Source organism: Vulpes vulpes, chromosome 15 (genome assembly GCF_048418805.1).
Source record: "Vulpes vulpes isolate BD-2025 chromosome 15, VulVul3, whole genome shotgun sequence".
In the NCBI taxonomy this organism is placed as follows: domain Eukaryota; kingdom Metazoa; phylum Chordata; class Mammalia; order Carnivora; family Canidae; genus Vulpes; species Vulpes vulpes.
In genome coordinates this window covers 49,385,725-49,400,873 of record NC_132794.1, presented here as the reverse complement: position 1 = coordinate 49,400,873, position 15,149 = coordinate 49,385,725, and the positions used below count along the sequence as shown (strand labels likewise).

At 38.2% G+C, this 15,149-nt stretch overlaps 1 protein-coding gene across 4 annotated transcripts in view; it reads right to left on the bottom strand.

Moving 5' to 3' along the window:
* The window catches only part of STARD9 (StAR related lipid transfer domain containing 9), a 135,155-nt gene that overhangs the window by 41,530 nt on the left and 78,476 nt on the right, over window positions 1–15,149 (bottom strand). For 3 of the 4 annotated variants that reach the window (XM_025998558.2, XM_072740622.1, XM_072740621.1), the window contains 7 exons: window positions 9,712–9,779; window positions 8,557–8,654; window positions 7,967–8,173; window positions 7,687–7,784; window positions 6,659–6,736; window positions 6,166–6,237; window positions 3,007–3,186 (listed from right to left, as the gene is read on the bottom strand). In XM_025998558.2, coding sequence (XP_025854343.2) covers window positions 3,007–3,186; window positions 6,166–6,237; window positions 6,659–6,736; window positions 7,687–7,784; window positions 7,967–8,173; window positions 8,557–8,654; window positions 9,712–9,779 — 801 coding nt within the window. Of the gene's footprint in view, window positions 1–42; window positions 159–3,006; window positions 3,187–6,165; window positions 6,238–6,658; window positions 6,737–7,686; window positions 7,785–7,966; window positions 8,174–8,556; window positions 8,655–9,711; window positions 9,780–15,149 lie in introns of those variants that run through there. The other variant, XM_072740623.1, reaches the window with a different exon arrangement.

Here is a 15,149-nt window from a genome sequence, read left to right as displayed (position 1 = left end):
ACACACATTCTATGAAGATGCATGGAAGCACAGGATTTTTACCTTCTTGGTCCATAGAAGAAGTTCGATAGATACCATGTTCTAAGAAGAATAAAGCACAACTAGGAGAAAAGCATATCTAGAATCAAAAAGGACTGGAAGAAAGTATAAGAGAGGAGGGGAAAATGGAGTTAGCATAAATGAATTACTGGGTAAGTAAAGGACAGGGCCTCTTGGTCCTTGGATTATGGCAATTCTTTTAAGAACGCATAGCTCTGGGGAAGGCAGCAACATGACAATAGAGATGTTGAGTTTAGATACATATTTATCATGCATTAAATAACCATCCACTATGTCCCAGGAATTATGCTGAGTACTTGATAAACATCTCTTATTTAATCCTTAAACAACCTAAAATATTATTATCCCCCTTTTATATATGAAGAATCTGAAACTGATGGGCAGGGAACCCACATACTAAATAGGAGAGTCATGGCTAGAATTGAGGTCTCTCTGGGCCTGAGCCCAAGCTTGTTCAATCTCACCATACTACTTCTCCCTAGTAGCTGATGGCTTTGAAGTAACCAGAGTGTTCCCCACTAGGTTTCACTGTTAGCAGTCAGAAAGGGGAAGCCCTTGCAGCTCCCTTAAAATAGCTGGTGACAAGGCAGGCTCCTGGAAGTAATGAATGAGACTCTGGCCTTACTGGGTTTGCACAGAGAGGCAAAGCCTAGACTTTCCTGCTCAGCCACTGAGGACCACACAAACAAATGGATGCTGGCCTCTACAAACACCACCAAACAAATCTGAGGAAAAGGAGTTAAGACTCCTCCTGCCAGTTCAGGGTCAGCCCTGATGATGAAATGCATTCCTTACAAAAAGATAAGGTCACCGCATATCACAACTTCTACATCTAAGGGCATAAATCACCACAAAACACAGTGGCATCTCATTTAACATGGGTTTAGTCGATGCCTGTGCTTGCTGTCCCCTCTGCTTACTTATGCAGTTAGCAGCACAGGGCAATTAGGAGAATGAAGTCCAGGATACTGGAAACCTGTTGTTCCGCCCACCTTTCCTCTGTCATCTTCCCACCCAAGCTACTTCTCCAGGTGACCCAAGGGAAAAAAGCTTCCTGGGTATTGTTAGAGATTAGTTCCAGGTCTATAATCAAGAGAGCAATGCAAACAAAAAACACAGAGATTCTTGAGCAATTACTGCCATACTATTATCCAAACCATGAACTAAACCAAAAAGTGAGAAAAAGGGTGCATATAAATCCCGCAGAAATGCCAGGATTAGAACTAGACTGAACCCTCATCCCTCAGGTTCACTGGAAATGCATCAAGGAGGGGGCACTACCCTCAGTACACATGGGCCCCGCAATGAAAACCAGCACTCCTACATTTCAGATGAGGCCTGCACTCATCTCTTGTCTCTGATTCAATCTCAGCCCCGTTCTTTAGCCACCCTGAGCTCTACCACTGGACTTCTAGCTTCATCTGCTTGCTCTGCACCCAATCAACACAGCAGATTAGTTCTACTCAAATATTAACCATTTTAATCCACCTGGTCTCTTCCAGACCTCCAACTTCTGTGGTTCTGACTAATGGAAGGATTTGACAGATAGCCTTTGATATTTAGATCTGTTATTTAGGTAACAGACACTTCTGCCCAAGGCATTTTCACTGAGCTAATTTATACTCACTCTGTTGAACATAAGCTACTTTAACTTTCTGAGAGGCTCAGTCTCTGACAGCTTCCCAGAGGGCTTATCCTAAGATGAGCTCTGCTAATATCTCACTACCATGTGCACTGCAGCATTAGGAGCCAGATTTCTCCAGGGATAGGAGCAGCATTATATATTCCCCATAAACTGTTCCTTTCAAATGGCAGCTGGGGACAATTAGGAGAATGAAGACTGGATTTTCAGTGAACCTAGGGATTTTGGTCATATAAAGTATGTTCTGCCATCCACAGGGCCTGTCCTTCTATTGGAAGACATTTTTGATGAGGACAGGATATGACTTACCTACTACTAGGGACTAACTCTCAAAATGCTTCATTTAGAAATGAGGACTTGGCTCTATGTGACAAAGAACCCTGCGATCCAGGTCCTTCTTGGAAGGCAGAAGCTTCATTTCATTGTTCTTGGACAGCTGCATATTGTGCCCTGCCCCACCCTGCTGGTCCACCAGCCCTCTGGGCTCTCATGCTTTCTTTAAGCTTTCTGCATCTACCTTTTTTCTCCTCTCTTCTATCCCTGGTAAACCTAGTAAGGGAGAAGCAGAAGGTGCACTTTTTGCTGACTTGAGAGTTGAAGAATGGGAAGGTATTAGAAGGAAACTTTCAGGGATCCCTGGGTGGCGCAGCGGTTTGGCGCCTGCCTTTGGCCCAGGGCGCGATCCTGGAGACCCGGGATCGAATCCCATGTCGGGCTCCCGGTGCATGGAGCCTGCTTCTCCCTCTGTCTATGTCTCTGCCTCTCTCTCTCTCTCTCTCTCTCTCTCTGTGACTATCATAAATAAATAAAAAAATAATAATAATAAAAATAAAAAAAAATAGAAGGAAACTTTCAGATCTTTGATCCCCTCTTTAGCTTTTGAAAGCCATTTGTGAGCAGCCTGAATGTACGGAGCTCGGGAATGTCCGTGGTATTTCAAGGTTAGGATTTCACCTCCATGCCTGCACTCCTGTGCTTTAGAAAGCCAGAAAAGGAATATAAGAAGTATTATTCTTACTTTAAAATGAGATTAAATCACAGAGAACAAAAGTAAGTTATATAAGAGCAACAGTAGCAGCCACAGAAAAACAAATAATTGTTCTGATTTCGTCTTCTACTCTAATCACACAAAAGCAAATGAATCATGATTGGCTGGCTAGCCCAGTTTCCTGAAGGCAAACCTGAAGGCAATTCTGTGACATCTGGCTCAATTCACAGATGCCTGGTCACTGTCCTTGGCTTCTCCCTCGGTGATCTCTGGGGCCAGTGGCTCAGGAAAAGAGGGAATGCACCAGCCTGCTCACCTTGAGGTGATAGAGCACGACACCTGTGCTAAGTACATCGTCCTCTAAGGCCATTAGGTGTGGCAGGCTGGAGTCAATGACTACCCCAGCCCTCCTCCTGTTGATGTCCACTCTGTAATTCTCCACAAGGGCCTTCCACTCATTCCACTTCTGGGTCCAGTCTTTAGTCAGATGGTCTATCTACAGAGATAGAGGAGGCGGTTTCAGACACCCCGCAGGTAGAGCAAAATTAAGGTCAGAAGTCATCCTGGCCTGATTGCTCATGGCATTCCTTCCTGCCTTTCCTGTTATTATTCAAAGCTCCCTTGCGCCTCCTCTGTGAGTTGTGTTTTCTAACAGCTCTTCAATAAGCAAGTGTTACTTTTATAAATAGCAACTCCCTCAGTGTTAATTTTTAAAGTTTTCTGCAACAAGCATGTATTGTTTCTGTAACTTGAAAAAAATTCCATATATGTTATTTTCATTAATTGATGTGTTAGTCATATGTCTATGTTTATAATTTCCCTTTCCCTATTCCTTTTCCATATGATACATACTAGGGATCCTTTTATGAGCCAACACTTCTTTCCCAAGGTGCAGAACCTCAAATCCTAATATAAGCTTGTATGGGACTCAAAGATATACAAAGCACCAAGAGGAATCTCCTCAGATAAAACAAAGACGTAAGAAACTGGTCTGAAGGAACATGTAGCAACAACAATAAAATACTGAGGCTTACTATATATCAGGAACAGAGTTTTAAAAATATGTAGGGGTCTATATCTCTCATGAATAAATAAATAAAATCCTTTAAAAAAAAACGATATGTAGGGGCACCTAGGTGGTTCAGTGGGTTAAGCATCTGACTCTTGATTTCATCTCAAGTCATGATCTCAGGGTTATAAGACTGGGTTCCACATTGGGCTCTGCACTAGGTGTGGAGCCTGCTTAAGAATCTCTGGGACGCCTGGGTGGCTCAGTGGTTGAACATCTGCCTTTGGCTTGGGGTGTGATCCCACAGTCCTAGGATGGAGTTCCACATAGGGCTCCCTGCATAGAGCTTGCTTCTCCCTCTGCCTGTGTCTCTGCCTCTTTCTCTGTGTGTCTCTCATGAATAAATAAAATCTTTAAAAAAAAAACAAACCTCTCTCCCTCTCCCTCTGTCTCTATCCACTTCCCTCTCTAAAAAATATATATATATATTAATATCATATATAATATAATATAGCAAGTTAGAGGCCTTAAGCTAAGGCCACCTGGGGAACGTGAATGAACAGTGTTGAATGCAAGGTGGTTTTTTTCTTCTTTTGGTGGAAATTTCCTAGGCAGGGAAGTTATTCTGGGAATGGAAGAACTGAGGAAGCCCAAGAAAAGGACCTGGGTCCAGTTAAGTACTTTTCTCAGAAAATGGATACTTGAGAAAAAACTAAGTATGCCAAGTTCAGGCACAAGTGTTTTACCCAAGAAATGTTACTTTTAATGTTATAATCATTGACTTGAAGTCTGCAAAGAATAAGACTACAGGGTACCCATGGATTAGGACCTAGCAAAGGTGAGCAGCAAGGCACTCTGGCTTACAGTTTAGCCTGCCTGGCTCAGCTACCTGGAGGTACCACTGAACACACTTCCCCTTCTGGCTGGTTTTCATCACACACTCCTATGCTGCCTAAGGTCATCAGGCCAGCAAGTGGCAGATTCAAGACAAGGTCTGCCAAAATATATAAAACTGCTAATGAGCATGAATGATTTTGGCTCTGTACTTCATCTTTTATGTATATAGGTGTGATATATTCTGAACCAAAAATTAGAACATATATTTAAATACAGAATTTTTGAGAAATGTCTGGATGTGTGATGTAGTCTTAAAGTTTAGTTTGGGTAACAAAATACTGACATAGCCAGGATACTTTATAATGTATACAGATGATGCAACAGAATACTGGGAATTGGGATATGCAGTTGTCATATCTAAATCTAACCTGTCACACAATAATGCTTGACATTTCTTCCTTATAAATGTCTCCAGGAATCATAATTTAATCTAACCTCCCCAAATGTCTATCCTTACCCTCATGGGGTCACAAAATTACTCTCTCTCCTGGTTATTTCTCTGCTTCCAATCTTCCTTCCCTTCAATTCATCCTACCCACAACTTTCATATTAATTTCTCAATATACGCCTTTATTATGTCACCAATCTGGTTCAAGAAGCCATGAGTAATATTGTGAATGTCAAGTTCAAACCTTCTAAACTGTCCCTAATCTTACCTTTACTAAACTCTACCGTGAGCATGTTTTCTAGTCAGCTCAGTCTTCCTCATACTGTGTGCTTCCACATAGCCTCCCACACCAGTTTATCCTTCCAGTTCCATGGCTCTGCTGATATTATCCCACCTTCACCCAAAATGTCTTACCCCTTTCTTCCTATCTAACACACTCTACTGATCTTTCAAGGTCTAGTTCAAGTTCTCTATCCTCCAGCTTCAGCACTGTGATACCTCCACTGAAAATTCTAAGCCATAATGAATTCTCCCTTCCCTAAGCTCTCTTCATATAACTCATATAGTTCACTACATTTAACCATTCCCTAAATGTGTTTCCAACTCAACTGCAAGCCACCTGAAAGAACGAACTTTTTGGACCTTTTGAAGCATCACGCTGAGCACCTATTTAGTACTCAATGAATACATGTCAGTCAATTGATTTACTGACTGGAAAACAATTTTTATTTTCTAGGCTACACTCCCTATCCAGAGGGAGTTATCATGAACCCCTAAGAGAACAAAACAAAGAAAGCCAGTCACCAGCCCCTAGGGCAAACTCATTCCCCACTCAAAGCTCAATGAAGACAAAAACTATCTCTAGACTAAACAGAACCTGTGCCCTGACAAGGAAACAGCCCTGACTCAGGAATAATGAATGGAAGGACACCTGGGTGGCTCAGTGGTTAAGTTTGGTTTGCCTTTGGCTCAGGGCATGATTCTGGTCCGGGGATCGAGTCCCCACTGGGCCCCCTGTGAGGAGCCTGCTTCTCTCTATGCCTGTGTCTGTGCCTCTCTCTCTTTAACTTTCATGAATAAATAAAATCTAAAAAAAAAAAAAAAAAAAGGAATAATGGAGGGAGATGAGACCTACTATCAGGGTGATGTAAAGGTTAACTGTGTCCACCCAATATACCCACCTTCAATTCATTTTGGAGAACCAGTTCTTTCAGATTTTCATCCCTTTCCTCATTCAGTGGATTGAAGTTTCTCTGCACAAAGAGAAATATGTGCTTTGTGGGTCTCATCCTTACTCTTATGAAGGAAGAGAGGGGCAGATAAAAAATACTATGATTTAAATCAGAAACAATCAGAAGCTTAAATATTGGGGTTCACACTGGTACAAAGAAGGAAAACTCAAATTTTTCTGGAGGACCCCATTCCTTGAATCCACCTACACACAAAATAAGGGCCACTTAAGCAAATACCTTTTGGACAACAAAGAAAATATAGTGAGGATGCCCACCCCATCTGAAACTACTCCGATAATCAGAATAATCCATGTCCTGTCTTTGCTCCTGCCTCTGTTCCACAAGTGTCACTTAATCAAAAACACAGAATGCAGCAGGACTCAGATTCTATGCAGAAGAAAAGGAGGTTTGGGGTACAGAAAAGTTCTGATTGCCTGAATACCAGTTCGAAGTTCAGCAGCATGGCTTTTAGTCTTCTAATCTCCTCCCTGAGTTCTCTGATCAATTTTACATTTGCATCCTGAAACATAAAGAACTTGGTTTCACAAAGATTGATACTAGGCTTCAACCATCTCTAAGATGCTATAGAGAATTAGTTTGGAAAAAGTGGTTTACCACTTTGGAGTAACTTGAGGCAGTCTTCTCAAAGTAAGGTCCCAGAATCACATCAACTTCACTTAAGAACTTGTTAGAAATGCAAATTCTGCTCCCCCACCCTCTCAATACCTACCAAATCAGAAACTCTTGAGGGCTGGGGCTCAGCTGTGGTTTAACCAACCCTCCAAGTGGTGATTCTGATATACACTTAAGTATGAGAATTGCTGCACTTGAGCAGGAGGTTGACAGGTAACGCAAGTGCCAGTGCAAGTGTAGGTAGTAGATGCCAATCTTCCTGTAATAAAACTAAATTTATACCTACCTAAATACACTGCCTTTTAATTTTAAAACAGTCCACAGACAGGCTATATAGGCTGGCCACCAGTTTGCAATCCCTGCCCTGAAACTTTTCATTGCAAAGCAGATAAGGAATTTTTAAAATTTTCTCATTATTACTCAACTTTTCAAAACTAATAAATTCCTTATATCCTTCTTGTAGCCCAAAACAGAGAAGTTGTTGCAGTTTGCACAGAAGAGAAATAAAATACAAGCATACGTCAATATAAATTCGAAACAAAAGCCGAGAACACAGAGACTTTTAAATAATATTCCTTAGGGTGGCAGTGGTATACCACAGATCTTAAAAGGGATGTTCTCAGAGAAATATCTAAAATAAATTATTCAAAAAGGCAACTGAATGAAGTCAGTAGAGATATGAGAGAAGGGTATGACACCAAAAGAAAGAATTTCACTCTATTTTCATTTGGAGAAGTCATGCAAGTAGGGGTGAGGTTGAAAAGAAAGAGATCAATGAAAGAATAAAAGAACTTAGTGTAAACAATACTAGACCAAGACTCCAAGTGAAAGTCTCACCTCATTTACCCGTGGCTTGTTGATGATGTGTTTGGCATTGGATGCATATCTTAGTGTGCTCATGGTCTCACTGTAGCTAGTGTGTGCAGGAGACACAGCTGAGGTAGAAGGAGAAAGTTAAAAACCATGCCAGCCCTTCCGACCCAGCCTGTAACCACTTGCCTTTATTGCTATTGTCCATGCTGTGTTATGACACCCTTAATGAAATGGGTGGCCACGGCCCTTTCTCTGAGGTAGAATACCAGTCCTAACACAGAACCTGCTCCAGCCTCCCACTCACTGGCAACCATGATTGTTTTGGAGTTGCCTCCAAGACTGTCCTTCAGCAGCCAGGTCAACACGGAGTCCCGGTATGGGATGTAAGACTGCCTCCGGGAAGGCCCTGCTCCACTGCTGGTCCCTGAAGGAGAGCTAGGGATCCCACTGTCACCATCACTGGCTGCACTGTTGAGGCTTTGGCAGCTGCTGAATGCTTGAGAATTCTGGGCTTTAAAGACAACAAAATAATAAAAGTGTAAGAAGAAAGGAATTGTGAAACACATGCATTAAAACAATGGCTGGGGAACATAAATGTAAATATCACACTTTGTAATCCCTCTCTGCATGATAGGATGCCAGTTTGAATCCTGAATTTGATTTTGGACTCAAGACAGACTATGTGAGCCACATGATTTTTCAGTCTCCCTTCTTGAAATGAGATGGGATGGGATAATGATCACAGTGTCCTCAACTGCAGACAAGTATCAATTTTCATGTCCTCATCAGAGGTAACTTTATAAAAAAGAACCTTGTAAATGTCTACCCTATTTCATAAAATTATTTTCCAAAGTCTCCCTCCCACTCTGATGATCCAGTCCATAAGCAAAATACCTAAGGTGGAGATAACAATTCCCAGAGTCACAAGAGACTTGTTGATATTGGCTCCTTCGGTAATCCGGTCCTTACAATAACTGGGATCTGCTCTTTCACTAAAAAAAATCAATGAAAACAAAAATAAAAGAAAGAAGAAGACCCTGTCCTTATAATGCTGTTGAAAGACACTATTCATTATGTTGTACATTATGTAAAAAGCCCACAAGATAAATCCTTTTTAGAATTTAGTGCCAGAAAAAAGTATTATCATCTTGTAACGAACTGGCATTCCTCCACTTCTCAGGCAATAGAAATCAAATAATTTATTAATTTCATCTATTTATGGCCTTATGGTATCTGTCAATGTCTTGAATTCCTTTTTTAAGTCAATGGGAAATATTGAAAAGTCACACTTCCAAATGCCTGATAATAGTTTCTCCCAGACAGTATTTCATTTTTCCCCTCAAAATGCCAGAGTTGCAGCTGACAGAAACAACACTTAATTTTAAGGGAATGATGTATCATATTAATAATTTAGCAGTTTTAAAATAAGAAAATTTGCTTTATCTCACCTCACACTTTTTTTGCAACATTATCCCCAAGACTTTCTTTCTGAATATACATGTGACTATAATTCATGCTTTCTTCTAATACTTAGAAGGTCATATCTTGTCCTCAATGCCACAGTATTTTTCAAAACTTTCTTCCCCTTTTTTTCCCCCCAGTATTGCGTAGGGCTGCATAAAATCAATATTAAGACAGAGGGAAAAAAAGTATACTAACTCAGTTACTTCCACTTAGAGCAGTGGTTTTTGATCTTGACTATACACTGTAATTACCTGGGCAGCTTCAAAAAGTGATGCCTGCACTCTCTCTGACATTACTATAAAGTGATTTATTTGATCAGAGGTGAAACCAATGCACTGAGAATTTTTAAAGGCCCAGGTAATTTTAATAGGCAGCTAAGATTTAGAACCCCTGACACTGAAGATTTTTTCAGCCCCTGAAAATTATAATTTCTTAACATAGCATTCAAAAATTTGTTTCTTTAATAATTTTCTCAGGCTGACTGAAATGTGAAAAAGGATGGAACAAGTTGATTCCCTGTAAAATGGGCAAGAACAAGGTCATTGTCAAGGGATTAATTTCCCTTGGCTTTGAAATCCTAATTACCTGCCTGCTAGGTCCACAAGGTTGATCTTGCTAGCAATTTCAGATGGGAGGTTGTTCTCCAGGACTGCCTAAGGTAGAAAACACATTTAAAGCTTGTCATTTGAACAGCATGATTTTTTCCCTTTAGACATCCTCCTAAACAAGCTGGTATTCTGGATTTTTAGCCAAATCACGCAAGAAATCTGTATTTGAATGTGCTCTGAATTAAATAAGCTCCCAAAGTCTGATAATCAGTAAGACCTGGGGTCTTACTTCATCAAAAATATGAGCAAGACTTCCACAGAGTTAAGTGGGCAATTCCCCACAAAGTCTTATGAGTACAATTTTCAGAGGTACCAGCAATTTTAGTACAATTTAGCAGGCAAATGCTCAACTCCCCTTCTAGGGGCTGACTCTCATCTGTAGAGATCCACAGCAGGCCCCTGACTGGGGCCCCTGACTGGGTTTGTCTATCCTTAACTGGAGTCACAGCCTATTAACTTGCCAGGGCAAGCACTCTATGTTCTCTATTCAGGGGCATCCAGCCCTCAAGAGCAAAACTACTTTGCCTTTTTTTTAAAAAAACATTAAGGGTGGGGTTTTGTTATTTTATTTTAATGTTTAAATAAACCCCTATATGTACTGGCAACCGATTTTTCAAACTTGCAAAGGTAATCAATGCAGATTGTGTAATCTTTCCAACAAATAGTGACAGGACAAGTGGATATCCGTATGTTAATCACCAAAATCCAGTTTTAAAACATTTCCAATAACCCCCCAAATTCTCCCGAGTCAGTATGTAATCAATCTATTCCCATTCCTATGCCCAGGCAACCACTCAACTTTCTATATAAAATTTGCCTTCTCAGAATATTTTATACAAATGGAATCATACAATGTCTGGCTTCTTTCACTGTGCATAATTATTTTGAGATTCATCCATGTTGAGGCATGTATCAAGAGTTTGCTCTTTTTTATTGATGAATAGTATTCCATCATATGAATATACTGGGTTTATTTATTTATTCACCTCCTCATGGTCATTTGAGTTGTTTCTGGCTTTGAGCAATTACAAATAAAGTTGCTATGAATATTTGAGTACCAGTCTTTGTATGGACATACCATTTCTTTTCTCTTGGGAAAAATAGCTAGACACAGAATTGGATTATATGGTAGATACATGTTTAAACTGTTAAATTCTTTTCCATAGATGTACCACTCACTTTACATTCCAACTGGTAATATAGTGGATGAGAACTCCAGCTTCTACATATAAGGCCATGACTTAGCATAATCACTCTTTTGAATTTTAGCTATTTTATTTTTTTAAAGATTTTATTTATTTTTAATTCATGAGAGACAGAGAGAGACAGAGAGAGACAGAGAGAGAGAGAGAGAGAGGCAGAGACACGGGCAGAGGGAGAAGCAGGCTTCATGCAGGGAACCTGACGTGGGACTCAATCCCGGGTCTCCAGGATCAGGCCCTGGGCTGAAGGTGGTGCTAAACCATTGAACCACCTGGGCTGCCCGAATTTTAGCTATTTTAAAAGGTGGATAGTGGTATCTTATTTGATTTTAACTTACAGTCTCTTAATGATTAATAATGTTTGCATTTTTTCAAGTGCTTAATTACCATCTGTGTATTTTCTTTAGTTAAGTGTTGGTTTAAAATTTTTTCCCACTTTTTTGAGCTGCTTTCTTACTTCTGAGTAAGACCTATATATTAGAGGTCTATATATTATCATGGATACAAATCCTTTATCAGATACGTTTTACAAATAAATTTTCCTATCTTTGTTTTTCTTTTTATTCTCTTCATAACGTCTTTCAAAGAAAAGTTTTAAATTTTGACCAACTGCAAATTTCAGTTTGTTCTTTTGTTCAATTTATGCTTTTGTGCCACGTTAAAAAAAAAACAAAACAAAAACCTTTGCCTAGTTCAATACCACAAAGGTTCTCCAAAGTTATCTCCAAGTTTAATAGTTTCAGGCTTTACATTTATATCTATGATCTAGTTGGAGTTAACTTTTAGATAAAGTGCAAGGTATGGATCAAAGTTGTTTTGTTTGTGGTGGGGTGGTGGTGGTGGTGTTTTTTGTTTTAACATACGGATATCCACTTGTCCTATCACTATTTGTTGGAAAGATTACACAATCTGCACTGATTACCTTTGCAAGTTTGTGAAAAATCGGTTGCCAGTATATATAGGGGTTTATTTTGGACTCCCTACTGTTCCATGGATCTATTTGTCTATCTTAACATTAACGTCACACTGTCTTGATTAGTCTTTTATTTTTACCCTAAAAATAACTGTATTAGGAGAAATTCCAAACATACATAACAGTAGAAAAAATAGTATAATGAATCCTCAGGTACCTGTCACCTAGCTTCAACAATAATAACTTGTAGCCAGTCTCACTTTGCTTATACCCCCACTTACTTCACCTACCCACATTATTTTAAAGCCAATTCATCACTAAAATTTCATCTGTAAATATTACAACATACATCTCTGAAGGATAAAGACCCTTAAAAACACAATCACAATCAGTATTCCTAGGACATTATCAACAATTCCTTACAGCATCAAATATCTAGTCACTGTTTCCTACTCAGTTTAAGTTTCTTTGAATCAGAATCCAACTAAAGTCCTACATAATGTAATTAATTGAGGTGTCTTTTTTTTTTAAGGTAGATAACTTTAAATTTGAATGTGCCATCATTTATTTTTTCCAGTTTTGAGATGTAACTGACAAATGTAAACTTACCATTGTAAGTTTAAGATCTATAACTTAATGATTATATATATATATAGCCAAAGGATTACCACAGTAAGTTAACATCCACCACTTCACACAATCATAAATTTTTTGCCTTTGTGGTAACTTTAAGATCTACTCTTCCAGCAACTTTCAAATATACAATACAGCATTGTTAACTGTAGTCATCAAATAGTACTTTATATCCCCATAACTTACTTACCTTGTAATTGCATACTTTAGCTTTACATGGTATATGGTTTACCCTGGAGAAGGGTCTATGTGCACTTAAAAATGTATTCTGTAGATGTTAAGAGTTCTTCAAATGTCAGTTCATACTGGCTAATAATGTTCTATATTCTTCTATTTCCTTGCTAATTTCCGCCGAGTTGTTCTACCAACTACTGAAAGCAAAATACTGAAATCTCTATTGTAACTGACTTGATTATTTCTCCTTTCAGTTCTGTTATTTTCCTTCTTACATTTTGGACCTCTGCTGTTGGGAGCACATACGTTTATAACTGTTAGATCTTTTTGATGTATGGATCCTTTATCATTATGAAATGTCCCTCTTTGTCTATAGTACATATTTGTCTTAAAAATTATTTTTGCCTGACATTAACATAATACTCGAACTCTTATGCTTACTATTTATATGGTATATATTTTTCTATCCCTTAACTTTTCAATATACTTGTATCTTTGAATCTAAGGACCATTTCTTGGAGACAGTGTAGAGCTGAGTTTTGCTTTTATCCATTCATGCAACTTAATGTAATTATTGATGCATTCAGAATTGTACCTGTTTTTCTTTTTTTTTTCTTTTTTTTTGTATTTTTTGTATTTTTTTTGTACCTGTTTTTCTATTTATTTTCCATATGTTTCATGTATTTTTTTTGCATCGCTGTTCTTCCTTCACTGTCTTTTCTGTGTTAATTATTTTTAGTGTACCATTTTAATTTCTAATTTTTGAATTATATTTTTGAGTTACTTTCTTAGTAGTTGCTCTACAGATTACAATATGCATCACAACTCATCATGATCAATCTCAAAATACTAACATAATTCCTATAAACATAGAAACTTTACTCCAATACATCTTCTTTTCCTCTTCACTCCTTTGTGCTATTAGTGCCATATGTGTAACAATGTATATATATGTGATGTATGTAATACAGCACTATAATTATTCTTTTATACAATCTTATTTTTAATAAAATTGGGAGAAAACATAAGAATGTATTTATGTAGCTTTTTATATTAACCTACATATTTCCTATTCTCAGAACTTTTCACTCCTTCCTGTAGACTTAAGTTACTGATATTGCTTTCTCTCAGCCTGAAAAATTTCATTTGGTTTTCTTGTAAGATAGGCTTGCTAGCGATTCTTTTTTTTTTTTTTTTTTTTTTATCTAGGGACTGTTCTTATTTTATCTTCACTTTGAAAGTTAATTTTTCTCCATATAGAATTCTTGGTTATTTCCTTTCAACACTCTGTCTTCTGGGGTCCAATGTTTGATGAAAAATTGGTCATTAATCATGTAATTGTTCTCTTGTACATCATAAGTCTGCTTTCTCTAGCTATATTCAAGATTTTCTTTATATTTTTCAACAATTTTACCATGAGGTATCTAGGTATGGATCTTTTTATGTTTATTTTACTTGGAGTTCTTAAAATACTTGTATCTGTACACTAATGATTTTTAACAACTTTTGGAATTTTTTGGCCACTATTTTTCAAATTTTTCTTATGCCTATTTTCTCTTCTCTTTCTGGGATCCCCATTACACTTATATTAACACGTTTGCTGTGGTCCAACAGGTCTGTGAGGCTCTGTACATTTTTCTTTAATCTTTTGTTTTATGCATTCTTCTTGAAACTGGATGATTTCCATTTATCTATGTTCACGTTAGCTAATTCTTCTGCCATCCTCATATCTGCTCAAGTCCCACTATTTTTTTTTTGTTTCATTATTGCACAAATCAATTCCAGGACCCCCATTTTATAAAACAATGTTTATGATTTTATAAAAATTCCCTAGAGTCACTGGCATCATGTTTTCCTTTAATTCATTAAACATGGTTTCCTTCAGCTCCTTGAACATACTTACATTAGTTGCTTTGAAGTCTTTGTATGCTAAATCAAACATCTGGAGAACTGAGAATCAATTTCTACTGTTTTTTTTTCCCCTCCACGACCATGGGTCATATTTTCTTATTGCCTTATGCATGTCTAATGATTTTTGGTTGAATATTAGACATTTTAGATAATATATTGTACCAACTCTGAATTCTGAATTTTTTCCTCTTGAGTAGTGGTTGTTGTTTGGTTTCTCTGGCCTAAAAATCTCGAAAATCTGCCTTCCTAGCAATACTATAGTCAAAGAGGTCTCTTCATTTTTTTCCCTTTAGTCATTTTTAATTCTAAGCTTGGCCTTCTGGGGCCGCCCTCTGCAGAGCTGAGTGTTCAGCAAAAGACTGGTCAGAAGTTATAATCAAACACCTCGAGCCAATAAGATCTCTATTCTCTGTTGATGGACCTACGTGTGGGCTTGGGAATGCAATAAAAGTTCAGTTTTAGGTTTAAGTTCTGTTCAATACAAGGTATGTAAGAATCCTAATTAAGTCCACTATGGCTGCATCATTTTCCAGAACTCCCTATTAAATCCCCAAATAATCTGTCAGTTCTTTTCTTGCCTGA